The 26452-nt window shown below is 46.0% G+C and overlaps 2 protein-coding genes across 17 annotated transcripts in view; one reads left to right on the top strand and one right to left on the bottom strand.

Moving 5' to 3' along the window:
* Rfc1 (replication factor C subunit 1) overlaps nt 1–6208 on the top strand; it is a 75261-nt gene extending 69053 nt beyond the window's left edge. For 7 of the 15 annotated variants that reach the window (XM_063273687.1, XM_063273690.1, XM_063273689.1 and 4 more), the window contains 2 exons: nt 1789–2002; nt 3510–6207. In XM_063273687.1, coding sequence (XP_063129757.1) covers nt 1789–2002; nt 3510–3803 — 508 coding nt within the window. In that variant the 3' untranslated portion in view covers nt 3804–6207. 15 annotated transcript variants of the gene reach the window in all.
* A 1101-nt stretch (nt 6209–7309) lies between these two features.
* Wdr19 (WD repeat domain 19) overlaps nt 7310–26452 on the bottom strand; it is a 63883-nt gene continuing 44740 nt past the window's right edge. Inside the window, exons 24-36 of one of the 2 annotated variants that reach the window (XM_039091922.2) lie at nt 26009–26092; nt 24754–24900; nt 24161–24285; nt 22300–22412; nt 20663–20731; nt 18928–19005; nt 17463–17559; nt 16039–16163; nt 13420–13501; nt 12119–12269; nt 11449–11572; nt 9636–9712; nt 7310–9354 (exon numbers count right to left, since the gene is read on the bottom strand). In XM_039091922.2, the coding sequence (XP_038947850.1) occupies nt 9246–9354; nt 9636–9712; nt 11449–11572; nt 12119–12269; nt 13420–13501; nt 16039–16163; nt 17463–17559; nt 18928–19005; nt 20663–20731; nt 22300–22412; nt 24161–24285; nt 24754–24900; nt 26009–26092 (1381 nt within the window). In that variant the 3' untranslated portion in view covers nt 7310–9245. The remainder of the gene's footprint in view (nt 9355–9635; nt 9713–11448; nt 11573–12118; nt 12270–13419; nt 13502–16038; nt 16164–17462; nt 17560–18927; nt 19006–20662; nt 20732–22299; nt 22413–24160; nt 24286–24753; nt 24901–26008; nt 26093–26452) is intronic. The other variant, NM_001191679.2, reaches the window with a different exon arrangement.

Below are 26452 nucleotides of genomic sequence, written 5' to 3' on the forward strand. Positions count from 1 at the left end.
GGGAGATAGGAGAGTCACCAGGCTGTGTTGGGCTTGCTAGGGGTCACTTCCATATCTACTCTGTGGTCCCCCAAGCTTAAAGTACCTAGGCATAAAATTGCCAGGCTTGAAGCCAGAAGCAATTATGAAAAGATAGATGTTACTGTTAGAAATATTATTTTGCTCAGTTGTTTTTACAGGAGGACTATTTATTTTTTGTTTATTTTGAGACAAGATCTCTGTACAGCCCTGGCTGGGTTGGAACTTGCTTTATAGACTAGGCTGGCCTTGAACTCATAGAGATCTGCTTCTCACTGCTTCTGGAGTACTGGGATTAAAGTGATGTACCACCAGAAAGTTGTTTTTTTTTTTTAAAGATTTATTTATTTTATTTATATGTTAGTACACTGTAGTTCTCTTCAGACACTTCAGAAGAGAGCATCCCATTATAGATGGTTGTGAGCCACCGTGTGGTTGTTGGGAATTGAACTCAGGACCTCTGGAAGAGCAGTCAGTGCTCTTAACCGCTGAGCCATCTCTCCAGGCCCCCCCCCCTTTTTTTTTAAAGATTTATTTATTATATTTAAGTACACTGTAGCTGTCTTCAGACACACCAGAAGAGGGCATCAGATCTCATTACAGATGGTTGTGAGCCACCATGTGGTTGTTGGGATTTGAACTCAGGACCTCTGGAAGAGCAGTCAGTGCTCTTAACCACTGAGCCAGCCCCAGAAAGTTATTTCTTGATAATATTCTACTAGTTCTCAGCAGTCCAGAGCCTGTTTCCCTGCTTCTGGATGGCATAGGCCATTTCCAGCTCTGCAGAATCTTGGATTTAGGGGAAACCTTGCTCCATCCAGACAGGAAGGTTCAGAGTATAGGCATGAGGAAGTGCAAGAGAGGTATTTTATATAATTTTGTCTTTTACAGTCAGAAACCACAAGATATTAAACACTCACTCACACAGGAGTGGCACATAACAAAGGAAATCTAACTGCGGTTTCCTTATGCCTTTAATATTTTGGGACTGGGAATGATATATTTGGCTATGGTAAGGGTGAGCACAGGGATATAATTGTTGGGATGTTAGAGTAAGGTGGAAGTTAGAATCGTGTTTGCTTTCTAGTCACAGAGCAAAGAAGTAGAAAACCGCTTTTGAGTACTGTGGGGAGGAGGGCTAGGTGTCCCACTGAATGCTATTACATTTGGATCAGCGGTTTAGGGTCACATAGAAATTCATGCCCAGTTTACAAGGTCTGATTGAAATGAAAAATCTCACACACACACACACACACACACACACACACACACACACACACACACACACACACACACCCCTCCCTCTTCCTGCTTGCCTCGCCCCTTCTTTCAGAGCACTGGGGTTGAAAGCATGTACCATGATATTTGGCTAAAAACTTTTCATGATATTTCAGTTCATTGATTTTGTGGTATGAATGTGTATTTCAGTGACTCATTTCTGCTCGTGTTACTGCATATCTTCATTTGCGTGCTCAGAGTGCTTGTGGAGGGCCATTTGTAGAATGGGATGCACCTCGGCTTGCATGACAAGTGTCTTTACCCCTTAAGCCATTTGGCTGCCCTAAGAGCTCTTCTCCTAGGACCACATAGTATTCAGTAAAAGGACCTGTGAAATAACTTACGTGTTATAAAATGTTTACTTGCTTAAAAGATAAAAACCTTGAACTGTGCCTGATTCATGGGTGTTGGTGATCTAATGTGGAGATTTAGAGATAGGGTGCCATTGACATGATTTAAAAAATACACATTTTATCCTTCTGTTTGTTTCAGAACTTACTCCAGCAAAAGGACAGTGAACATGGATTACCTGTCACACATCAGAGACGCACTTGTACGACCCTTGACCTCACAAGGAGTAGAAGGGGTTCAGCGTGTTGTCACACTTATGGATACATACTATTTGGTGAAAGAAGATTTTGACAACATCATGGAAGTTAGCAGCTGGGGGGGCAAGCCCAGTACCTTTTCCAAGCTGGACCCCAAGGTAAGATGCACTGCCACTGTCCACAGTCAGTTGGAAATGACCATGCTGTGCTAGCAGTGCTTGAGGGTGTTCTGGGTACTGTAGACAGTTTGTTCCTCCCCCCTGAATGTCTGCTACCTTCCTGGACAGTGGTCAGAGAAGACTGAGAGACTTCACGCTACATTTGTATTTTTATCTTGCCCTCAAGTTGAGTGCAAAAGCAAGAGGACAAGTGTGAGCTCCAAGTGTACATATGTCCTTGATGGGCAATAGGGTGAGCTTGAGGGCACGTGTGAATCAGTGAGAGGGGAAAGGAAGAGTGTGTTCTTGGCCTGAGGGCTTCTGTAAGTTTTTCTTCACTAGGTTGACCTTGAATTCCGAATCCTGCTTCAGGGATTGTAAATGTGCAGCATGGCACCTTTCTTAGTCGGCCTGCTGACCCACCGTTGTCTCACTGCACCCTTCCATGGCGGTATGTCTGTAAGGAGACCACCGGTGATGTGACAGGAACACGGGCTGGTGCCTCACTCCTGCACCCGTGGATTGCTGTAGAGGACTTTCTCTGTGACTTGTCCTCTCTAGATCTTTACCTGGCTCAGTGGCCTGAGTTTACTGTTACAGTAGACTTCCTTTGTTGGGATGCGGGCTGCCTTTTGAAGCGTGAAGTTAGGGTTATTAAAGTTACTTAGTCCTCCGAAGCAACCACTGTTACCATAGTAAAGACGAACAGATTGGTTTTCTTTTCCCAGAACTAGAGATGGATCCTAGTTCTTTCTGCAAACCAGACACATACTCTAGTGCTGAGGTTTCTCTCCAGCTCACCAGGTTACCCAGAGTGACCTTCACTGTGTTGTATTTGGCCCAGGCAACCCCAGAACCTGTGTTCTTCTGCCTTAGTCTCCGCAGGCTGCTAGGATTACAGGCATGTGCTACTGCCACGGGTGCCAGTTTCCATGGTTTGTAGTCAAGACCAACTTGAGTCTTAGAGTAAGCTCTTTTTGACTTATTTTTTGATTCAGAGACTAACCACTGATTTGTTTTTGGTTTTGCCTTGTTTTGAGACAGGGTTTCTCTGTGTAGTCCGGCTGTCTGGACACTTGCTCTGTAAACCAGGCTGGTCTCGAACTCAGATACATCTGCTTCTACCTCCCGAGTGCTGGGATTCCAGAGGTGTGCCAGCCACTCTGCCGAACCATTGATTCTTAATCTCTTTTTCCCCTTGAGCTGTGGGCTCAAAATTCTCAAATAAAATAAAAACAAATGGAGATGCAGCTTAGTAATGGTGGGGGTGCTTAGTATACACAAGATCTCTTAGTATACACAAGATCCCTTAGTATACACAAGATCTCTTAGTATACACAAGATCTCTTAGTATACGTGATCTCGAGGAACACACATAGGGAATGGATATACTTCTGTTTCTATGTAACTAGTTTGCAGATAGTTTAAAGGGGTTCCCCAGGTTCTCAGTACTTAACTGATGTTAGAGCTGTCCAGCGCTCAGGTAACCTCTTTTCTCTGACTTTAGGTGAAAGCAGCCTTCACAAGAGCCTATAATAAGGAGGCCCACCTGACCCCATACTCACTTCAGGTGGTAAAGGCATCGAGGCCCAGCATAGGTCCAGCACTGGATTCTGAGTACAATGAAGAGTCACAGGAAGATGCCACTCAGTCTGATGAGAAAGAGCAGGATGCCCTAGAGACTGATGCCATGATCAAGGTAGTGTACTCAGCGCTCGGCAGGGCACCTCAGAGGAGATGGGCTCCCTTCTGTGTAAAGTGCCATGGGGTAGTAAGGCGTGCTCCGCAGGTAGTGTGGTGAGGTGGAAAGACAGTCATGTCCTGCTCGGTTTAATTGAAGGTGATAGGATAGGCCTCATTTTTTATTAAGTGAACTTATGGCATGAAAATAGGCCATCATAGTTATGTTGTTCTATAGGAAGAGTACATGTACACATGTGTGTGTGTGTGTGCATGTGTATGTTCAAGCACATGTGGAACCTAGAGGTCAAGTGTCTTTCTATTTCTATCTAGTTTTTGAGGCAGAGCCTCTCAGTGAACCCAGAGCTTGCTCCTTTGGCTAGATAGCTAGCCAGCGAGTCCTTAAGGTCTGTCTGCATGTGTCCCCCTCCCTAGCACTGAGGTTAGAGATGTGTGCTGCTTGCCATGCCTTGCTTTTGTGTGGCTGTTGAGGATCTGAGCTTAGGTTTTGAAGCTCATGCAAGAAGTGTTTACTGGAGTCATCTCAGATGCCCCAGAAAAGCACTGTAAGTATAAGCATATATTAGTATATGCATGTATTAGTATAAGCATATATTAGTATATGCATGTATTAGCATAAGCATATATTAGTATATGCTTTTCAAACCACAGGTGCATTAACAGAAAAACACTTTCAACCTTTCGCCTACTTTTGTTTCTTGTGTTTTGTGGTAGCCATGAAATTGCATATAAAATTTTATCAGAGTAAAACTGTTTGTCTTTGCTAGTAGAGGTTAGATGGGGCATGGAATCCTGAGACAGGGGCATAGCCTCCTCCACCTTTCACTTTGTCTTCCTGTGTAGCATGCCTGTGGAGACAGAGGCCTTTTGCAATTGAATTGGCTTCCTCTCTCTTCACAGAATGACTGTGCTTAGATGTCCTGTGAGAGATTTAAAGAAAGGGAAGTTCCTCACTTGTTTGTTCTGGCTTTCCTAACACTGTGTTCTAAATCCAGGAGCCTGGCTCACTCGAGGTGCAGCTTAGCTCCTGTGCTGTTGCCGTTCAGGGCTGAAAACTTGCTTGTCATTTCTCAGAGGCATTGGCGTGACCTCGCTTTTCTAGTTATATTGTAGGGAAAGGTTACGTTGGTGTGTCATTACTCATCAGGGTATTAACTGTGTGTTTCCTCCAGCAGAAAAAGACGAGATCTTCAAAGCCTTCAAAATCAGAAAAAGAGAAGGAGTCCAAAAAAGGAAAAGGAAAAAATTCGAAGAAATGAAGCCCTTGTTCATTACCAATAACTGCTTTTAACTTACCCTCTCGACTAATTCAGCTGGTCTAGAGACCGAAAGCCTCACCCTTTGCCAGAGTAACAGGTTTGGTGTAGCACAGTGGAGTGGCCTGGTGGTCTCATTGTAAAGGACGGTACAGCGAGAAGGTCTATAGCCAGCTCTCGTGCACCTCTTATAGAGGAGGACAGGACTGTCTCAGCCCTGCAGTGCCCTTGCCAACTGTTAGACTGCTGGGACTCGAGGTGACTTAAGACTCAAAAGTAGAAGTGCACAGGTGTTGGAGTCAGATTTTAGTTGACCATACCAAGACTGGGTGCAGCAGGACTGAGGCCTCTTCTGTAGCTTAAGTCTATCCCAGTGGCCTTAGAGGGCCAACGCTTAAGTTTATTCCAATGGCCTTAGAGGGCTGATGCTGTTTTTTTGTTTTTTTTTTTTGTTTTTTTTTTTAAAAAACATGGTAGCTCTTATTTTATGGTCAAACTGTAAATAAACCTTAATCCAAAGCACCCATCAGCTGGAGCCGAGCATTCTTGGTCTGTAGTCAGGTATCTCGCAAAGAGTGCATCAGGAATCAGGTGTCCATGTGATGCATGGGTCACTTTTGTCACCTTGAAGAGCAAACTATTATGCTGGTATAATACTCTCCTTATTAATTTGGTTGGATTACAATATTCAGCATTTCTTACTAACTCTGTGAATTGCAGTTCTGCAAGTGAAGGGTCAGAGCTCAAGTTCCCAGCATCCCTTTGCACTGACCACATTGCTGCTGTAGGTAGTCTCAGGCCACTTGGCTAGTCAGGGTGAGTAGACACGGGACTGCTACACATTCCTGTCCCCGTGCAGTCTTAACCCTCAGGTTGAAACAGAGTCTAGGCTGGGTCAGACCCACAGGCTCATTCTGGCCGGGAAATGCTGTCCTGTGATGGCGTCTATAAGCCCTACTGGAATTTCAGATTGTGTCTAGAACTGTGCTTGTTGAAGGACCCTGAGCTGTGGCCATAACCTGGCCTTTAGCTGTTTAGTTCTTTTTAAATCAGAAAGTGCTCAGAGGTCTATGCTGCCTCTGTGAGGTAAATGCCAAAAAGAATATAAAGGAAGGACCATGCTCTGTCTCTGAGGACTCATGGCATTGTTGGGAGACGAGACCTGGAGACGTTGAAAGTGTGTTAACCAGTGGAGTGTGTTTCGTGGAGATCGGTTCATTATGGAAATAAAACACTGCTTAAGCCTGAGCCTACTGAGTCTTGCCCTTCTCTTCTGTGCTGAAATTGGCTGCTGCAGTGAGGGCTTCCACACCCAGAGGATATAGATGGTTCTCGAGTGCACATTCTTCCATTTCTGTTACTTTGAGACAAACAGGTCATGTTTCTCCATTGGAGAAGCATTCCAGGAATGGCCTGGTAATCCGCTTGCTTTCAGAACAAAGCATAGTGCTTGCCCACTCAGTTCACTTATAATTTAAATGAATAAAGTTTAGAAATGGTAAATATGCTGTTTAATACATGAGGATAGTAATGGAAGTCTGTTGGGTTCTTCCTTTGAAGCCCCTAAACGTGAATGAAGTAAGGGTGCAAGGAAAGGAAGGTGGGAGCAGGATGAGGACCCAAATGTCTGCGTGGGATTGAGTCCTAGCAGCTCCTGACGTGACCTGTGGTGCCCTTGTGCTCTGAGCACTCCATGGAGAACATCGAGTCATGGCTGCTTAGATGCTGTCTCACAATCTCCCGTAGTCCTTTAGATAAATTTTACTATTTGACCTCTTGGAGTTATCTTCCTGTAGTTCTGGAATGAGTGTGCTCACACGTGAAAGCTGACACTCGTGACTCAGAGTGCGGCCTGCTTGTCTCCCTGGTGCCGGGTGGCCAGGACTCCTCCCCAGGGGTGAGGAGGTGTTTTTATTAAGTTGTATTGTGTGGTGAGCCCCTAAGACAACAGGTACAGCAGGAGCCATGAAGGTGGGTGTTCAGAAACCAGAAAACATGGCACTTTGGTCCCTAAGTACTGATGCTCATGCTCAGTTGCTGGTTACTGTATGTGAAGCCTAATCACCTGATTCCGGGGACTCATGTCTGTTGGCTCTTCAGGCTTTGGTGACATTGGTCATAGGTCATGGCAAGAAAAGTACAGATGTCTTGCGAGTGAGTGTGGCACTTAAGACACTTCACCTCCAGGAAGACAACAGGAAATCAGCTGATACAAGTCTACACTGTGTGCAGCAGGATGAGCAGGCGACACTAAGCTTACTCACTTTTAAAAGATGACTTTGTGCAGTGTTATCTGCCCTAGCTAAGCTATCTCCTTCACGTATCCAAGTCCAGGAAAATGTTACAAGGATCTAGTCAACAATTTTATTTTAAAGGAGACACTTAAATATAAAAGTTATTAGAAAAATCTTGGTATTTACAATTCATGTACTATTAATGGTACAGAGCACAGAATATGCAGGCCTTTGAAGAGGAAATGTACAATTGGAGTAAACAGCAGGTTGTGCCGCTGTAGTCACAGCAGCAGCTCAGTGTAGCTGGCCTGTCTCATGAATCATTCTTTTATGTCTACCGGGGGGTGGGCACAGCTTCCTGAGGGGAGATGCCATCTACTCAGCTGCACTGTCTAAGAAAGGGACAAACAGATACCTTTAGAAGGGCCTCAGGTAAAATGGCCTTCCTGGTAATAAAGCTGACTTCCTGCCCATTTCCCGACTTTCAGACAAACAATATGGCGCTTCCTGACTAGTGCTATACCACATGCTACTGGACATTACCATGGAATCTCCTGTGAGGGATTTGAAAATGTTGAGGCTGCTTGAAATTAGACAGAGGTTCCTTCTCAGCCAGGGAGCAGTGGCTCCAACAGTGCTCACTGTATAAGGAGACAACATGACAGTGTATAATCCCAGCTCACGGAAGACATGGCTTCAAAGAGCTCTGATGTGGCAGTTTCCATCATCTGTCACATGTGTCCATGTAGGGCAGGATTTGGATAGAGCCTGAGGGCTCCATTAACATGGCAGAGATACACACTTATCTCCCCACAGTGCTGTAAAGTCGGGACAGAATACAACAAGCAACTAACTGCCCAGAGATTTTGGAAAGCAGCTGGGGTGCTTGTGAAAGAGAAATTTGCCGGGTTAGATTCAGGGCCTTCGCTGTGTGTGCACCATGCTGGGGATGGCTAGAAATCACGTCATGCTGAGGTGAATCTATCCCCCGAATGACACTTGATTTTAGCACTCAAAAATCAATATAACCTACTAAATGGAATAAAGGGAAGAACAATTCATTTGATAAAATTTGAGTATTTAGAAAACTAAGGAAAAGCTAACTAGATTGGAGGCCCTTCTGAAAAGGAAAACAGACATCCTCATAATAATGCGGTGAGGCTGGTGTCGTAAGCCTGTGATCCCAGGACCTGGGAGTGGAGCAGGAGGACACTGCAAGGTCAAGGCCAGCCCAGTCTAGGGTGAAACCTGGTTTCAAAACCTGTGAAATAGCTCATGGGGCAAAGGGGTTCTCATGACCTGAGCTTGGTATTTTTGTGTGTTGGAAAGATAGCAAGAAAGTGAAAAAGCCCACAAATATGTAACAATATGTGCAAGTATTACATCATAAAACTGACATAGACTTATAAAGGCAGGCCAGTTCTGAACTGGACTAAGAACTTTGAGAAACGTACACATGGCCGACAAGCACATGAAATGACGCCCTGCCCTGCTTCCTACACACTGAGTCAGACTCACAGACTAGGAGATGAACCCGTGACTGTGACCTAGGATTCCATTTTAACCAGGTTAGGGATCCCTCTTCCCTCCCCTCCCCTTCTCCTGAGAAAGTCCTTGACCCTGGAGTGAGGTGGGAGGAGTATGTATGTAGCTTTGTGTGGCTACAACAAGACTTAGGAAAAGAAACGTAAAAATATCTGGAAGTCAAACTTTGTGTAGTAAATCGTCAACTGAGAAGCTTGCATTTAAAGGAAACTGGCTCTAGTTTTAAGGGGTTGATTAAAAAAAACTCGTCATAGTTTGATAAAATACATTCTAGTTAGAATTCATGATGCTGCTTGGCTAAATTACCTTTGCCAATTGGAAAACCTTATTACCTGCATTTTAACATTTAAATAAAGAAAAGAAAAGCTTGTCAGGGCCGTTGAACTTTGACAATTACATGTTACACAGAAAGGAGTCGGTGCCAAGGAAGAATTAAGCTGCGTTGTAGGTGCTGGGCTTCGGGGCCTGGAAGGAGGTCGTGCGGGCCTTCACCTGGGCTGCTGCTGACTACTCCGTCTCTGTTCGTAGGTACTGGGTGCAATCTGTAATTTTTTTCAGTTGACTGGAGTTTAATCTTTCTGAACACATGGGACACGTGCTTTCACTGTTTAGCAATCTGTTTTGGGGAGATAAATACAGAGTAAATGAAATATATAATTAACATGTCTTTATCTTTGGGTTAAGCTAATGGGAAAATCTTCCACCTCCTCTTAACATGTCCATCCACGAAGAGTGACAAGATTCTCTGGGAAAATGCTCTCAGGTTACAGAAGGTCCTTCAAAGGACCCCTAAGGATCTTTAGGGATATGGAGTGAGGGGTCCTCAAAGCAAAAGAGTGGCAGAAAAAAAAGCCCTGTTTCTGAATTCCCTTGTGGTACTGGGATTGTGTTACTTACATCTTGAATTCTGAGTACAGCGCAGGGAAGCCACAGTGTGGGCACATTGTCCAATCGTCTTTCAGCATGTGTCGGCCCTGGAAACCGTAAGAGTGAAGTCTGTCATCTCTGAACACCGAGCAGGCCACAGCCACAGCCAGGCTTCTGACAGGACGTCATTGCTCGTGTACAGCGCTGGCGACTGCCTAGAAAGAGCAGCTGAAGGGCTGGAGCTGGACTGACCTAGCAGGCTCACGTTTAAAGATGGACTAAGCTTTGGCTTTTTACTTCAGCATGTGAAGTTCTGTCCCTTCAAATACAGCTTACATCAGCTAAGGGATGGACCAATTTGACATTTTAATTTTCTGATGGTGGGTCTTGGAGAGGTGAGGTTAAGATAGGATATCTCTGTGTAGCTCTGTAGACCTGACTGGCCTTTAACTCCAAGATTTGCCTGCTTCTCTGCCTCCCGAGTAGTGGGATTAAAGGTGTGTACCATCCACACCGGCCTGATGTCTTAATGGTGAAATAAAACTACCAGTTACAAATGCCATGGGAGGAAAGAACCCAGATGCCCTTCAACAGAGGAATGGATACAGAAAATGTGGTACATCTACACAATGGAATATTACTCAGCTATCAAAAACAACGAGTTTATGAAATTCGTAGGCAAATGGTTGGAACTGGAAAATATCATCCTGAGTGAGCTAACCCAATCACAGAAAGACATACATGGTATGCACTCATTGATAAGTGGCTATTAGCCCAAATGCTTGAATTACCCTAGATCCCTAGAACAAACGAAACTCAAGACGGATGATCAAAATGTGAATGCTTCACTCCTTCTTTAAATGAGGAAAAAGAATACCCTTGGCAGGGAAGGGAGAGGCAAAGATTAAAACAGAGACTGAAGGAACACCCATTCAGAGCCTGCCCCACATGTGGCCCATACATATACAGCCACCCAATTAGACAAGATGGATGAAGCAAAGAAGTGCAGACCGACAGGAGCCGGATGTAGATCGCTCCTGAGAGACACAGCCAGAATACAGCAAATACAGAGGCGAATGCCAGCAGCAAACCACTGAACTGAGAATAGGACCCCTATTGAAGGAATCAGAGAAAGAACTGGAAGAGCTTGAAGGGGCTCGAGACCCCAAAAGTACAACAATGCCAAGCAACCAGAGCTTCCAGAGACTAAGCCACTACCTAAAGACTATACATGGACTGACCCTGGACTCTGTCCCCATAGGTAGCAATGAATATCCTAATAAGAGCACCAGTGGAAGGGGAAGCCCTGGGTCCTGCTAAGACTGAACCCCCAGTGAACTAGTCTATGGGGGGAGGGCGGTAATGGGGGGAGGGTTGGGAGGGGAACACCCATAAGGAAGGGGAGGGGGGGAGGGGGATGTTTGCCCGGAAACCGGGAAAGGGAATAACACTTGAAATGTATATAAGAAATACTCAAGTTAATAAAAAAAAAAAAAAAAAAAAAAAAAAAAAAAAACAAATGCCATGGGATGCCAGGTGTGGTACCTCACCAGTGCAGCTGACCTCGGCGCAAAGGTAACACAGGCAGAAACAGATGGCAGAGTTACAAAGCCAGCAAGTGGCAGAAAAAGTGTGAAAGCACAACCCTGATGCTGCCTAGCACTCCTGAAGAGGGCCCTCCTCCACCCCTGTGGTTCCTGTGTGCTCTGAACCCCACCTCTGCCCACCATGGAATTTTTAAATGTGGTGAATGGGTCAGAAGAGCGTATGGATATGGAAAGTGAAGGGAACGTTGACACGTCAGGTAAGTGCAGAAGTAGAAGGGGCCATTACAGAGACTCACTGTTGCGATGCAGTAGGGAATGTTGTTTTTACAGCCAGGGCAGAGCAGCTCACATTCTGGGAGAAGAAACTGGCAGAAGGGACATGGGGTCGTGGCTTCTTCTGTCTCTGAGGTATCCGGCCTCCTGGAGAAAGCGTTTACAAATACCACTTGATTCCTTGCAGTGCAGTGGGAAAAGAGAAAGCGCTATCTGGAAGAGCTAGTTCTTCACAGGCTCAAATACTTCCCAGCTATTAGGCAGCCAGCGCGCAGATCCCGAGAAGAGGAAGTGTGCGTGAGCCTGGCAGGCCCAGCTGGCATTCCCAGCCCTGCACAGGGAGACGGAGCACAGAAGGCCTCGCCGTCTCCTTGCTGGTGGGCAAGTGGGATTTTCCCTCTGCATCTTGTGTGTATTGATGGTAAAGGCCACCAGCGATGCTAACATCCAGGCCAGTGTGCTTGTCCTAATTCTCAACTGTCCAGTACAGTGGCTACAAGCCATGTTTGGCTTTAGAGCACTTCATGTAAGTGTAGTTCAAAGGACTGTAATAGCTTATTCCTTTTTAAAAATTGAAGATCAGTGGTGACTCGCCCCGTCTCACTCTTCTATGAAGCATGTGTAAGTTAGAAGCTCCATCTGAAGCCTACCCCTGAAGCTGGGATTGGGCAGTAGAAGTGGCTGTTCGCTTACCTGACCATCGCCTCAATTTTCTTTTTGTACTTGGCATCGATTTTGTTGCGGTATTCCGGCCTCATCAGCATGGCTGCAAAGCTGAATGCAGAGTTCTTCAGGCCTGCCCTGTGACACTCAATCACCGTAGACGTCAGGATAGGCACGATGTCTGCAAGAGAGCCAGCAGGAAGTGCTGAGGGCGTGCTAGTCTGGGCTACGTGAGATAACTCAAAAACAGACAACAGGGAGGTGAACTCGGACCCTCTAGACTTTTGTGTGACCCCAGAACTAAGAATGGTTTTTACATTTTTAAACAGTTGAAGGAAATACCAAAATATTTTAAGTGACATGTTAAGTGAGGTTCAAATTTCTGCATCCAGAGATTAAAGTTCTATCGGAACCTAGTGCTGTGCGTTCACGTACATGTTATTAACACCAAATGGTGATTAAACAGCTGTAACAGATCAAATGGCTTAAGATGTTTAATATTTAGTTCTTTACAACAAGTGTGTTGACACCTGCCACATTGTGTGATGAAGTCTGTTCATTTAAGAATGTTTAATGACAGGCCTTCCTGGAGAGAGGGACCTTTCCCAGAAGCCATGTCCTACTGGCTTGGAAACATGAGATACCACTGTGATCGTGGGCACATTACCTCCCTCTGCCCTGGCTTACTATAAAATAAAGACAGGAGTTACATGTACGCACAAGCTCAGAGCCAGTTACCAATAGAAGGACCTTAAACACTGGGCCTGCCTTTGGGGCCCTAGCTTTGGGGAAGGTCCCCATTTCCAGGACTGACCAGGGCTTGAGGCACTCATGTATGGGTGGGGTGGTACTTGCTTTCTGGCAGTGAGAACACGCCAGGCAGAAGGCTCCTATGTGACCAGCTGCCAGCAGGAGCCCTGGGTTGCAAATGTAATGCACTCCTGGCACACACACTTCAGACGTAAGTGTCCCAACTTGCCCTGGGGGAGGAGTATGACTCAGGTCCTGTGTGATCATCCCCAGAGGGGACTCTGAAAAGCTTCTTCCTGCACTTGGTTTCTTTTAGGCTTTGCTCTAGGCACCCTGTTCTTCTGCCTTAGACCTTAGCTACTACACTAACGTGCTCAGCCTTGCAGAGGTCTGGGAGTACAAGGCTCTGGGGGAAGTGTCAAATTTTGGGGTGGTCTTAGGAACCCCAGCCTACTGCTTCCTGAAATCATGGGGGTAAGATCTAACCACACGGAACTGTGAACATGCCTAGGGGAAGTGCACGCATCAGCAGCTGTCTGGGGTCTGAGGTGTGCACAGAGCCCTGTTGGGGCAGAACTTACGCGATGGGAATTTGCTGATGTTGTTGGCCACCCGAATGAGCATTCGTGCCCCCTTCATATGGTCTCCACTCTTAACGTGAATCTGAAACAAATTATACCTTTCGTTCTTGCAGCCTTATATTAGCTCCAGTCCATGCTTGCATTCCCCAAACAACTCCTTGCTTGTGGTCCAGAACATGGCTAAGTTGAGATTCTCAAGCCTTGCCTGACTTCTGGTACTGGGCTCTGCTTCCTATTTTCCCTTCAACAGCCTGTCCCTGGCACACAGCTACGCTCAGTATTGTCTTCTGTCCTGGGCCACCCAAGGTAAACTCAGATCCTTGGTCAGTCCATCGTTTATGTAAAACAGGTAAACTGGCCTTTACGGAGCCAACAGATTGGCTAGGTTGCAATGAGACCTGAGAGCTGAGTGAGACAAGGTCTAAGGGGGAAGAGCGGAAGGCTTGTGAAAGGAAGTGAGTTCCGCCTCGGGCGGGAAGTGAGGGCCAGAGCGAGGCAACCATGAATGGGGTTTGGGAAACAAAGAGGGCTGACGGTGGGATGGGAGGCAGGTGGAGGAGGCAGAGATGCCCAGCCTCAAAGCCACAAAGATACTGTGACAATGTTGCATTAATCTCTTCAGCCTTGACAGCGTTAAACTGTTTTGTTTTTGTTGTCATCTTTGTTTTGTTCTTTTTTTCAAGGCAGGGTTTCTCTGTGTAGCCCCTGGCTGTTCTGGAACTTGCACTGTAGACTTGAACTCAGAGATCTGCCTGCTTCTGCCTCCTGAACCCTGGGATTAAAGGTGTGCACCACCGCTGTCCTGCCTTGTTTTGGTTTGGTTTTTTTGAGACAGGGTCTCTCTAGGTAGCCTTGTGTGTCCTGGAACTCACTCTGTAGAGCAGTCAGTCCATCCTGGGATTCAGAGTTCCACCTGCTCCTGACTCCCAAGTGCTAGGGTTAAAAGAGCCACATGCCCAGCCCAAGGGTTAAGTGGTTTTGATACCAGCCACAGATTTTAGAAAGTTCTGGCAGTGCTCCCTATTAGTGTGAGAGACGGGACACTAAGGGTGAAGTCACAAGGATGCTCAGCCATGGAGGGAGTGACAGGCCCAGGAGAGCTGACTGAATTTCTCTTCACTTCTGCCTTCATTTTGCTGGGTATGCACTCCTGAGACACTGGCATCATTCCTTATGCCTGAAGCTGGCAAAGACCTCTCTGCCTCTCCAGCTTTCTCTCGCCCCAGGAGGTCCCTCCAGATGGCCCAAGGGAACTGCACTCCCAGAGCTGAATGTTGGGATCTAAATACCCACTCTTTAGAATTAGTGTTTCGGCCCTATAGGCTCTACCATGGCTATGCAAATCTAACATTTACACAAAGTTAAAAGTTTATGCTACCTGCTGCCCCAGCTCCATGTCAAATGTTCCTCAGCCAGGCAAGGGGCCAGCACAGTGGTCAGCGTAAACTGTTCTGTTACTAGAAAGTTCTGTTGGACAGTAACTAGCTGGTAATTAGGACTTTAATCCTTTGTAACTTGACTGTATGACTGTATGAGGAGCTATCAAGGTTAAATGAGCTCTCTGGGCTGGACAGATAAACTGATTTAGCACCAATGTAGAGAGAGGAAATTTGGTAGTACTGACATTTTTGGGAAAATAAGTAAATTGAAGCCTGTCTGCGTCTTTATAAAGACCTTAGTGTAATATATATATATATATATATATATATATATATATATATATATATATGGGGGGAGCTAAAAAGATGGCTTGACAGACTTCAGATAGAGATCCGCTGCCAGTACCAGTGTTGAGTGGATCATAGCCTGTAATCCAGCTCCAGGGGGATCTAATGCCTGTGGTTTCTGTATGCTCTGTGTGTGTGTGTGTGTGTGTGTGTGTGTGTGTGTGTGTGTGTGACGCACACAATGAAAAATACAAATAAGTAAATCTTAGTAACAGAGGAACTAGGGATGGTGGCACATGCTTAAAATCCTAGCACTGGCAATAGGGAAGCAGAGGTAGAAAGTTCCAAAACCAGCCTGGTTTACGTGGTAAGTTCCAGACCAGCCAGGAAAAACCAGCAGGACTATCTTAAAGCTAATAACAGAACAAAGAGAAAACCCTAGGTAGGGCTGGGATGCAGTGCTTGTCTATTTATTATGTACGAGGCCCTGCTCATTCCCCACCTACAGAGAATATAAAACCAAAACCAAACAAAAAGGCCCAATATACATTTAGTAACAGGCCAGCCTGACCTACGTAGAGAGACCCTGGTTCAAAGACAACAACAAAACCAAAACATGGGAAAGTACACATGGCAGAAGCTGCCCCCAGCTTTCTTCCTCCCGTTACTAGAATTTGGTGCCGTGAACCCCCACCCCGTCTCATCCTTCCCAGGAGGAAGCCACTACTGCCCGGCTCTCCCGCTGCTCCCTTACCAGTCCCTGTTGTCCTACTCACTTCTTGTCCTTGGTATATAAAGGAGGCCACACTGCAGTTGGCCTATACATTGCTTTTGCTACTTGAGAATAGGGAGACGCAGAGACGGCTGAGATGGAGGAGCACCTGAACGAGGCTCCATTGTGGGAACAGACCTCCTGGCAGCTTAGATCCCACTCCACTCCCATCGGCCTCACCTTCACGAGTATGTAACTGTGCAGGATCATGAGGTTGGTAGCCATTTCTGAGGGGATTTTGATCTTCTGGGATTTAAGTTCTGCATACATACTGAAAAGAACATCATGTGCATTCCGATAGTTGCCTTGGAAAGAGAAAATGGTATTACCGCAGAGGATGTAAGACCTCACCTTACAACTAAGTCCACTTGTATGTCATGCTACTAACAGGTTTTTCTATTTTGTTGATGGTACTAACATCCAGTGAGTCACTGGGAAAAAATGCTGGTGTCTAAGAGGTTATCCCCAAAGTGCACTGAGTCCTGAGTCCTTCAGCCTCCTCAGGCCCATAGTTAGAACCCCCATACTCTTCCGTAGCCCTGTACTGATTAACCTTCCTCTGAACCTCATCAGGAGGTCAGAGTTTCCAAAACTTCAAGCCTTACTCCAAGCCAACACCCCCAGGCCACACCCCAGCCCTTCAGTGTGATGGTGTCACAGCTCCACTGAGGATTATCTACTGTGTGAGAGGCTGCAACCCCCAGTACCACAACAGCAGACCTCCCTAAAGGCAGTCCAGCCAAGTTAAAGTTCTGAGCACAGGCTCACACCCTTGCTGGAGCTGGCCTGTCCTTCCCAGCCCTCTTGGCCTCCCAGGCAGGCAGCAGCCTCATCTCTTGCTCTCCAGTCCTTTACCCAATCTTATCCTCAGCCCCAATCCTCCATCTCTGCCCACACCTCGTCTTTAGGAGGCCCTGCTCCCTTCTGCTCATATTTCTTTCTCTACTCTAGCACTTGTCACCCTGAATAACAACTCTGAACTCATGAACCTCAGGGGCAGAGCTGTCACCCAGGTCTCTCTGGGTCCTGAGTTCCTGGCATGCATCTGAGAGACAGCAGGAGTCAGATCAACATGAGCAGAAAGCAAACGAGTGATGATCCCAGACAGGTTCACTGACGTATTCAATAAGTACTTACAGAACACACAAGAGAACAGAACTAGTCTCCAGACTCTAGGAAGTAGTTCTGAAGGTTATGAAGAACCAGGTCCATAATGATACAACATGATATCCAACATCTCTTATGTGTGAAGGCCAAGTACATGCAGTTTGAGGGAAATGCTGTGGGGTGCTGAGAGGACAGGAGTGGTCCTAGAGACAAACTGCACATGTAAGGAAGAAACAGCCCAGCAAAAGGGCCTCGGCAGTTACTGCATATCCCTTGGATCAGGGAGTGCGTTTTCCTTCTCTGAGTCCTGGAAAAGGAGATCTGCTGGCTCTCTGGGGTCAGAGCAAGCCTAGGCTATAAGCTAGCTACTCTCTTCTGGCTTTTACTCCATTACCTGTTTGGGTAGAAAAACTGATCAGGGAGGGACCTGGTGCTGGAGAAGTAGCTCGGGGGTTGAGCCCTAGCACCTCAGAAACCAGTTAGTGTTAGGAACGGACCTGCAGACTGCTCTTCTCTGGCGATGATGATGGCTGTCCGGGCTGCTTCTCGGTACTGTTTCAGTGCCATGTACAAGCGGAACAGGTACTTGGCGTCCTGGAGCACAAACCAGTAGCAAACATCACTCTCTTCATTAGCCAAGTGGAGAAACACCCGTAACTGTGCCTTTCCGTCACAACCACACTGAGCTCCCAGCAACAGAAGGAGGTTTTTAAAGGCCAGTGAGTTGGCTTGGCTTGGTATCGACAGACACTTATTTTAAGTGGTTAGGAAGTGTGACTGAGCTAACCCTTCAGTCTCCTTATTCAGAAAGGGACAGTTAGGCTCTGGAGCAGAGTGACCCAGCTGCACTCTTCCTGGAGGCCTGCTCCACACAGCCTCTCCTGGGCTGGAGAACGAACGTTTTAACACCCATAGACATCTTGTTTATAATACCCAGTGACCACTTTCCCCTTGATTCCAAATGGAAGAATTTCACTGTGTACTCAGGACTGGTTTCCAGGTTACTAAAATTAGTAGACATAATGGGAGAGGGTGTGGGACAGCAAACAAGGGATTGTCTTGTCAAGTCACCGAGTACCTCTGGGTCTCCATGACTTCATCTGTACGATAAGGTGAGGGGCACTAAGAGTCAGGCTCCTCCCTACGATGAGGGCACTGCTGTCTCTCCACACCAGTGACTAGAGTCTGTCACAGCAGATGGCTTTGCACATGAGGGCAGAGGGGTACAAAGGGCTCTGGGGCACTTCTTCGGGCATCACACCTTTCCTCACCAATGGGGAAGGCAGATCTCCTGCAGTAACCTGCAGGGACTATGGATTCTCACATGCACTTTTACACCCTGACCTTATAGTGATTTATACTTATGTTTAATATGACTTTATATTAATTCTACAATTTTAAAAATATGGAAAAACACTTGTTTTTAGGACTCAGTGCTAAGCCAACAGGTTCAATGATTATTTTACACAATTTATAGAATAAATAAAATTGTAACAGTTTATTAAAAACTGGGTGGAGGGGTTAGGGATTTAGCTCAGCAGTAGAGCACTTGCCTAGCAAGTGCAAGGCCCTGGGCTCGGTCCCCAGCTCCGAAAAAAAAAAAAAAGAAAAAAAAACTGGGTGGGGAGGACTGTTACATGGGGGTAGGACTGTTACATGGGGTGACTGTTACATGGGGAGGACTGTTACATGGGGAGGACTGTTACATGGGGAGGACTGTTACATGGGGAGGACTGTTACATGGGGGGAGAACTATTACATGGGGGGACTGTTACATGGGGGGACTGTTACATGGGGGCCAGCTATTGCACAGGTCCATGTGGCATTTATGCCACCTCCTAACATGACTGTGGCTACTTTCAGGGTGACACCTGTATAAGTCTGCCAAGTTATGACATGTGAACAGAAGTCCAGAGAAGACAATACTAGGCACGGACACCCACACTGCAGAACCTCTCGTACCTTTGGCATGCCATCACTCTCCCCCATCAGGTGGTCTATCAGCTGATTGGTGAGCAGTTCGTCTTTGGCCTGGCCCACCTGTTTCACAAGAGAGAAACCATCAAAATCTGCATCTGAAACTTAGCAGGGATGGGGAGTGAGGGCTGGGTAGAAGATGAAACAACTTTCTGCTAAGGAAATGGAATTTAAAAAACTAACGATCTGAGTAAACATGAAACACAGTTTCCTGGAGTCCTTTTTCACTGCTGTGTAGTCTTCCTCAATAAAATGACATCCTTATAGGCTTTAGCGTTTCTTAGCTGCTTGTATCAAAGTGGATCTTTTCTGTGTATACACAGAGGATATACTTCGTGGATGTTTCAATAAAAACATTGAGGGGCTGGGGAGATGGTTCAACAGTTAGGAGCATTTGCTGTTCTTCCAGAGGACTCTAGTTTAATTCCAGCACCCACATCAGGTAACTCACAACTGTCTTATAATTCTAGCTTTAGAGATATTGCACCTTCTGGCTTCCATTGGTTCCTCCTTCATATGCACAAATAAATCTTAAACACACACACACACACACACACACACAGACACACACACACACACACAGACACACAGAGGGTGGAGAGTTGGCTCAGGTAAGAGCACTGGCTTCTGTGTTCAAATCCCAGCACCCACAAGACAGCTCACAGCCATCTGTAACTTCAGTCCCGGGGATTTGACGCTCTCTGGCCTTCACAGGCACTGCACAAAGGTGATGTACAGACATATGAACATGCAAAACACCCACACACATAAAGATAAATTAAAAAAATAAGCCCACTATCACCAATACCACCACCAAAACCCCTCTTAAGAGTAGTGACTAGCAGCTCCATATCTTGAGTACACACTAGATCTTATGCAGGCTGAGCATTCTAATCTGAGAGTCTGAACTCAAACATTGGTGTGTGTGTGTGTGTGTGTGTGTGTGTGTGTGTGTATGTGTGTGTGTGCACGCACACACGCTCACAGATATGCGTACGTATGCATGTGTGTGGACCACATGCCAATGGCAATGTCAGGTTTCTTCCAGTGTTCTTCACCTTATGTTTTTGAGACAGGGTCTCTGACTATGCCCAAAGCTGCCATTTCAGCCAGGCTGGCCGTCCAGCAAGTTCCTGGGATTCACGGTCTTGCCTTCACCTCCCCCAGTGTGAAAGCTGCAGACCTGGGCTTAGGGGAATGGAATAACATTTGTCAAATTTACTACAAGCAAGTTCTACCCAAAGGACGACCTTCAGGGTAGGTCTTCAGGACTTGGATGGTTTACCTTGATAGAAAAGGATAAAACCTGTTTGCTGGAAAACAACTCAGGAAAGAGGATGGGGCTGTGAATGAGGATTGTGTGTTGACTGCCATCAGTTTGACAATGGCTATAAGGAGTTTGTTGTTCAGTTTGGTACATCTTTCCATGTATTTGACATTTCTGTTTGGTTTTAAGACAGGGGTCTCAGGTAGCCCAGGTTGATCTCAAACTCACTATGTGGCAGATGATAATCCTGAATCTTTCTCTCTCCGCTTCCTGGGATTATAGGCATGTGCCACCAAGCAGTGCTGGGGACTGAACCTAGGGCTCCCTGAGTACACTCTACCAACTGAGCTCAATTCCTGCCTCCTCCAAGGGCTCAAACAAACAACAAACAAACAAACAAACAAACAAGGAGTTCTTGGCATTCTTCAAAGCTTCAATTCAGCACTGACTTACAGTTTCGATCGCCATTTCTATGGCCACATTATCTTCTGAGCTTGGGCACTTCAGGAAGTGCTTCAGTGCCTAAAATGAGAGAGGGCAGCAGCTAGAATTTGTCAGGCCTGGTGCACTGGGAAAGTCAGCTTTTAAAACAGGTGAAACGGGTGAGTGCCTGATCTCAAACAGGGGCCTGTGCAGCCTGGGTCTTCTGCCTGTTTTTGTGGGACAGTGTCTCTCTCCCTGGCTGGCCAGGAACTCACCGTGCAGACCAGGCTGTGACCTCACAGAGACCTGGCTGCCTCTGTCTCCTAAATGCTGGGACTAAAGGTGTATGCTACCACACTGGCAGATCTACTTCAAAGGCTGAGTCTAGTTTTTAAAGATGGAAGGACTCAGATGAGGACTCTAGTTCTGATTTGCGATGAAAGGGAAATGTAAAATGTGTTCTTTTTCATTGGAAGATTTAATTATTTAATTCATGGTTTTGCCTTATGTATGCTTCTCATGAAGCCAGACATGCTTATGGCTGAATTCCCAGTTCCTTCATTTAACATATATTGTCACCCTGCTTGTCCTGGGGGACTGGGCTGGGGTCTGGGAAGAACAGTAGGAGGAGCCTGACACGATGCACTCTGAGGAGAGAGGTGCCAGCAGGTGACACCAACACAGTGCTGTCTTTTTGTAAACACACACTTGTGAAGAAACTTACAAGACAAAGGCTATGTGGGAAGTTGGTTCTGGGTGTTTTGAGGAGGCAAAGATGATTGTGTGTGTGGAGAGATGACACGAAGGTCACCGGGGGACAAAGACGTGCAGAACGAAGAAGTCTGCGGTAGTCACTGAGGAAACAGATGGAGGTCGAGGCTGGCGAGGTGTTGCTGCAAGTGTCTAGTGAGGCGTACTTCCACAGAAACCGCTGAGGCGAGCGTGGGATACCCAGGCTGCATGTCAGACATGGAGTCTGGACATCTTCTAAAAGGCCACAAATGACAAACTGACAGCATTCACAGACATGTTTGGTCAGTGAGGCATTATACAAATATTTGGGCCTGTATCTTGAAGTGGGAAGACTTAGACTTCTGTTTCTCTTGAAGGATCCTGTGATTGGGCACTTCGGGCTCAGCCTCCTGGGTGGCAGCAGTTTGCCAGTTTGTAGTTTGCAGCAGCACCTGTTGCCTCAGGCAAGATGCAGATGACCCAGCGGTCACGGTCACCTGACCCCAGTGCCTCTACTTTGGACACTGTACTCCCTGCCTTAGGCAAAGTGAGTTCTACTAGGGGAGCAAAAGGATGACTTAGAAGCAGAGAGACTAGAGGCTGGAGCACAGTGCACTATGTAACCGGATGCAGGGAAACCTGGCTTGGGGTTACATTGATGGTACTTAGACTAAAGGGGGGCAGAAGTGAGAGATTGTGGGGAGCCTGTGTATGTATGTGCGAGGGAGGAGATTTCAAAGCTGGCTCTGAGGGGTGATGTGGGAGCTCACTGATAGTATGTACTTAGCCCAGGCTGACCTCCAGTGCCAAGAGAAGCCATGCTGAGATTTCAAGTCTCAGTGTCTGGGAGCATACTGGCATCTAATATTCTAATACTCTAATTTCCTACAATCACTCCTGTGGTGTCAGGGTATGTTTCCTTGGCAAATACCAACCCGTGAATACTGGCCACACAGCAAGAAGAATTTTCCAGCCTGAAAATGTCTCTTTTCTCCTTCAAAATATAAGGCGATGCTTTGATAGTCCTCATTAGTTGTGTCTTCAGCACCTACAACACACGTTCAGGGAGTACAGCATCTGAGTAGAACACCTCATTGCCAATCTAAAAACAGTATGGATGAGAGATGTCTGAAGACAGGAGGCTGGGGCAGGGGACATGGCTGGGGGAAGTACAATGCTGTTCCTGTTGGAGGACCTGAGTTTGATTCCCAAAACCTACTCAAAGTGGAAGGAGAGAACCAACTCCACAAGGTTCTCCTCTGGCCTCCGAACACAGTTACATGTGTGCTCTCCCTCCCACATCATAGTGTACACACACACACACACACACACACACACACACACACACACATACACGAAACCCAACCAACCAACCAAACTTAAAAAACTCAGGAGACTAAAAGCCCTTCAGGATCGAACAGCAATTCTACCACCTTGTCTATTTTCATCACAAAGCATATTCATCATAATTACTTCAGATAGTAACACTGTCCTGCCTCTGTTTTACTCAGAACAGGAATCATGAGAGGAAAGGATGAGGCTTATGTGGACATTTGGGCTATGATATTTTATTATTCATCAGAACTTATTATTCTCAGAGTCTGAATCTCACATTGTCAAACAAAAGCAACCACTGAGTGTGCAACCTTAGCTATGACCCACCTAGGGCTTCAGAACAACCAGAAGCCAAATTAGATACCCAACATAAGCACAATCCAGCTTGCTGTTCTATCCATCCATCCATCCAAATATCCAAACATCCATCCATCCATCCAAAATCCATCCATCCACCCACCCATCCATCCATCCATCTATCCATCCATCCAAATATCCAAACATCCATCCATCCATCCAAAATCCATCCATCCATCCAAAATCCATCCATCTATCCATCCATCCATCCATCCAAAATCCATCCATCCACCCATCCATCCATCCATCCATCCAAAATCCATCCATCCATCCATCCATCCAAAATCCATCCATCCATCCAAAATCCATCCATCCATCCAAAATCCATCCATCCATCCATCCATCTATCCATCCATCCATCCATCTATCCATCCATCCATCCATCCAAATATCCAAACATCCATCCATCCATCCATCCATCCATCCATCTATCCCTCCATCCATCCAAATATCCAAACATCCATCCATCCATCCATCCATCCATCCATCCATCCATCCATCTACCCAACTATCCATCCATTCATCCATCCATCCATCCATCCATCCATCCACCCAACTATCCATCCATGACTGGGCCTTAGAACTCAAGTTAGCCTCAAGCCCATCCTCCTGCCTCAACCTCCAGGTCTGACACTGATTTTGTCTGTCCTTCCTTTTCTCATCAGGCCTCTATGTTGTCCAGTTACCTAATGACTTCCCGCTGATGTGTTCCCTTGAAGTCTGAAGTAATTTTTCTCATGCTCTTATTAATTCATAGGGGCATACACTCACAAAAGAGCAAATATTTTATTACTCTACTTATATGGGATACTGGGAATAGTCAAATTCATAAAGACAAAGTAAAATAATGATCACCAGAGGCTGGGGACAAGGGTCATTATTCAAGGGGGACAGAGTTTAGTGTGGGTGGCTGACAAATGAGTAATAATCCCCCTTACCATTAGATAGTAAGGACCCTGGAACCCAGCAGGTTAATGTCTCTGTATCTGTGTCTGCACGCATAAGTTACACAGGAGTGCCGGTGTGCACACCCATCCAAGCTTTAGACCTAAGGCCAGGGTCCCTGTGATCACATTTATGGGAAAGTAAAGTAATGGCATTTACCAATGATGTCGGCGTAGATTTCCATCTTGTTGTGCTGCTGAGCCAGGGTGAAGGCTTCATTGTTACATTTGGACAGGACCAGAAACTGGATGGCGGATCCATAGTCACCAAGCTGTAGAAAGAACCTATGACGATGACTTTAGTTAGCTTGACTCTCATGTCATGTCTGTCTGAGGCAGTTTCTAAGTTGGACTGAAGTGTGAAGACCCACACAGATGTGAGTAGCACCAGTCCATGGGTTAGGATCCAGATTAAGTGAAAGGAAGAAGTGAGCTGGGGCCAGCATCCATCGCTCAGCAGGGATCCCATGAACTGTGAGCCAAGATAAACCCTTCCTCCCGTGAGTTGCTTTTGTCAGGTACTTGATCACAGTAATGAGAATATAACCAAGACCATAACCAAAACCAAACAGTTTTTAAACAGGTAAAAATAAAAATTTATCTCATAACTGCAGTTCTGCATTATCTATTTATACCTGACTGGCATATTCTCATATGCTGACCATAATAGTCAGAATTTATACATTTGGTGAGGGGAGAGGGGCTCTTTCTTTTACACTTGTAAAAGGTCCAAATGAACACATGTGCTGTCACCTGGCTACCATCTTGGCTCCGTCCAGAGACTGGGTCTCTCTGACGATGCTGACGGCCTTTTCGGGGTTGTTGAGGTGGTCCAGGTAGATGCGGATGACACTGTTCCATTGCTTTGCATTCTCATAGGCCACCACGGCTTCTTTGTACCTGTGAGAAACGGGGTTCATGTCAGCTCTCTCATGCTGTCATTTTTGGGGGGTCAGCAAACGTGGGGACACATATGTATTGTGGTCACAGCAGGTGCTATTTTCTTGAACTTCTCCTTCAGGATCAAATGCCAGGAACTCTTCTACTAAAATGCATTCTTTTTTAGGGATTGGAAAAAAGAGGGGTAAAGGATCAATAATGAATTTTATTTTCTTCTATGAAGTAAAAGTATGTAATTTGTTTACATTCTACTGTGTTTCTGTATTTCAAGTGGGAAGACTGCACTAGCAGTGTGGAATTATTTTAGAAATCGGAAATTACAGAAAGCTTCTCGATACAGGCATGAAGATACGGAATCTTTGAGCTTTGAGTTCACCTCTAGGTGGCGCTCAAGACTTCTCAGCTCAGACTAATTCTACTGTTCCAATTTCAGCAAGACATTCAGGTGTATCTCTATTTCCCAAGGTTGCTTTCCTAAAGTGGAAGGCATTACTAAGCTATAAAGGCTTTTCGACAGACACTTCTGAAATCACTTTTCAAGGGCTGTAGAAATTTAAACTTCCATCAGCTAAATACAACCAGAGCACTTTGATAGCATGGTTGTTTGTTCAAAGATAAACATTAAATCTGGTGTCACACCCTTATCACTGTCAGGGATGAACTCAGTGTTCAGGAGTACAGTTCATAACTACATTTCCTCCCCTGGATCTTTCTGCCCTCAGGCTTTTCCCAGTCCTGGTTTTTAGTTTCTTGTACCCATTAAGTTGTAGAAATTCTCAGCACATTTAAGCTAGTCCCTCTTCATTGTTGTTTAGTATTGCTCTGTGGCTTAGACGGTATGGGATTCATGTATCCATTCTCTGCTCTTTCTGAATGCTGAAGGCATCTTTCCTACCATGTTTGTGCCATATTGTGCCCAAACCAGTACTTAGCCTCATGTAGAGGAGGCAGCAGACGGTATCTGGATACTAACAGGTCTGCCATGCTAGAAAGTCTTTACAGTCCTGTCCTTGTTAGATGTCTTTTTTCTCTGCTTGACTTGTATGCACATGGCTAACCTATCTAGCCGCACTCTCAGGGTTCTACAGACCTGGGAAATGGCACATACCTTCCGTCTGCTTCCTTAGCTTTGGCATACTGCAAGTGGATCTTAGGAGAGGAGACATGAGGTAGAAGCTCGCCAACTTTTGCCCTAGAAACAGAGTCAAGAATGATATTAACACCATTTCAACCAGGAGTAGTTGCCCACGACCAAGTATCAGCTCTCCTCAAGTGCAGCTATAAGCTTGCAAACATCTTGGCTCCTATACACAATCTGGATTTAACTGCCTTTTCTCCTGATCTCCCTCCCCACCCCCCACCAGTGGGTGGGGAAGATAAAGGTGAGTGCATTAACTCTTTCATGAGAATAGGGTTTTGTTTTCCCAAACTTTATTTGACTATGGATGTGAGCTCGTCTACAGAGAACTACAGAGAAGGCAGGCAGAATCAGTGTGAGAGCAGAATAGGCAGCAGGAAGAGCCCAGACAAACCCCTTTCCAAATCGACTTGG

This window comes from Rattus norvegicus, chromosome 14 (genome assembly GCF_036323735.1).
Source record: "Rattus norvegicus strain BN/NHsdMcwi chromosome 14, GRCr8, whole genome shotgun sequence".
Classification (NCBI taxonomy): Eukaryota; Metazoa; Chordata; class Mammalia; order Rodentia; family Muridae; genus Rattus; species Rattus norvegicus.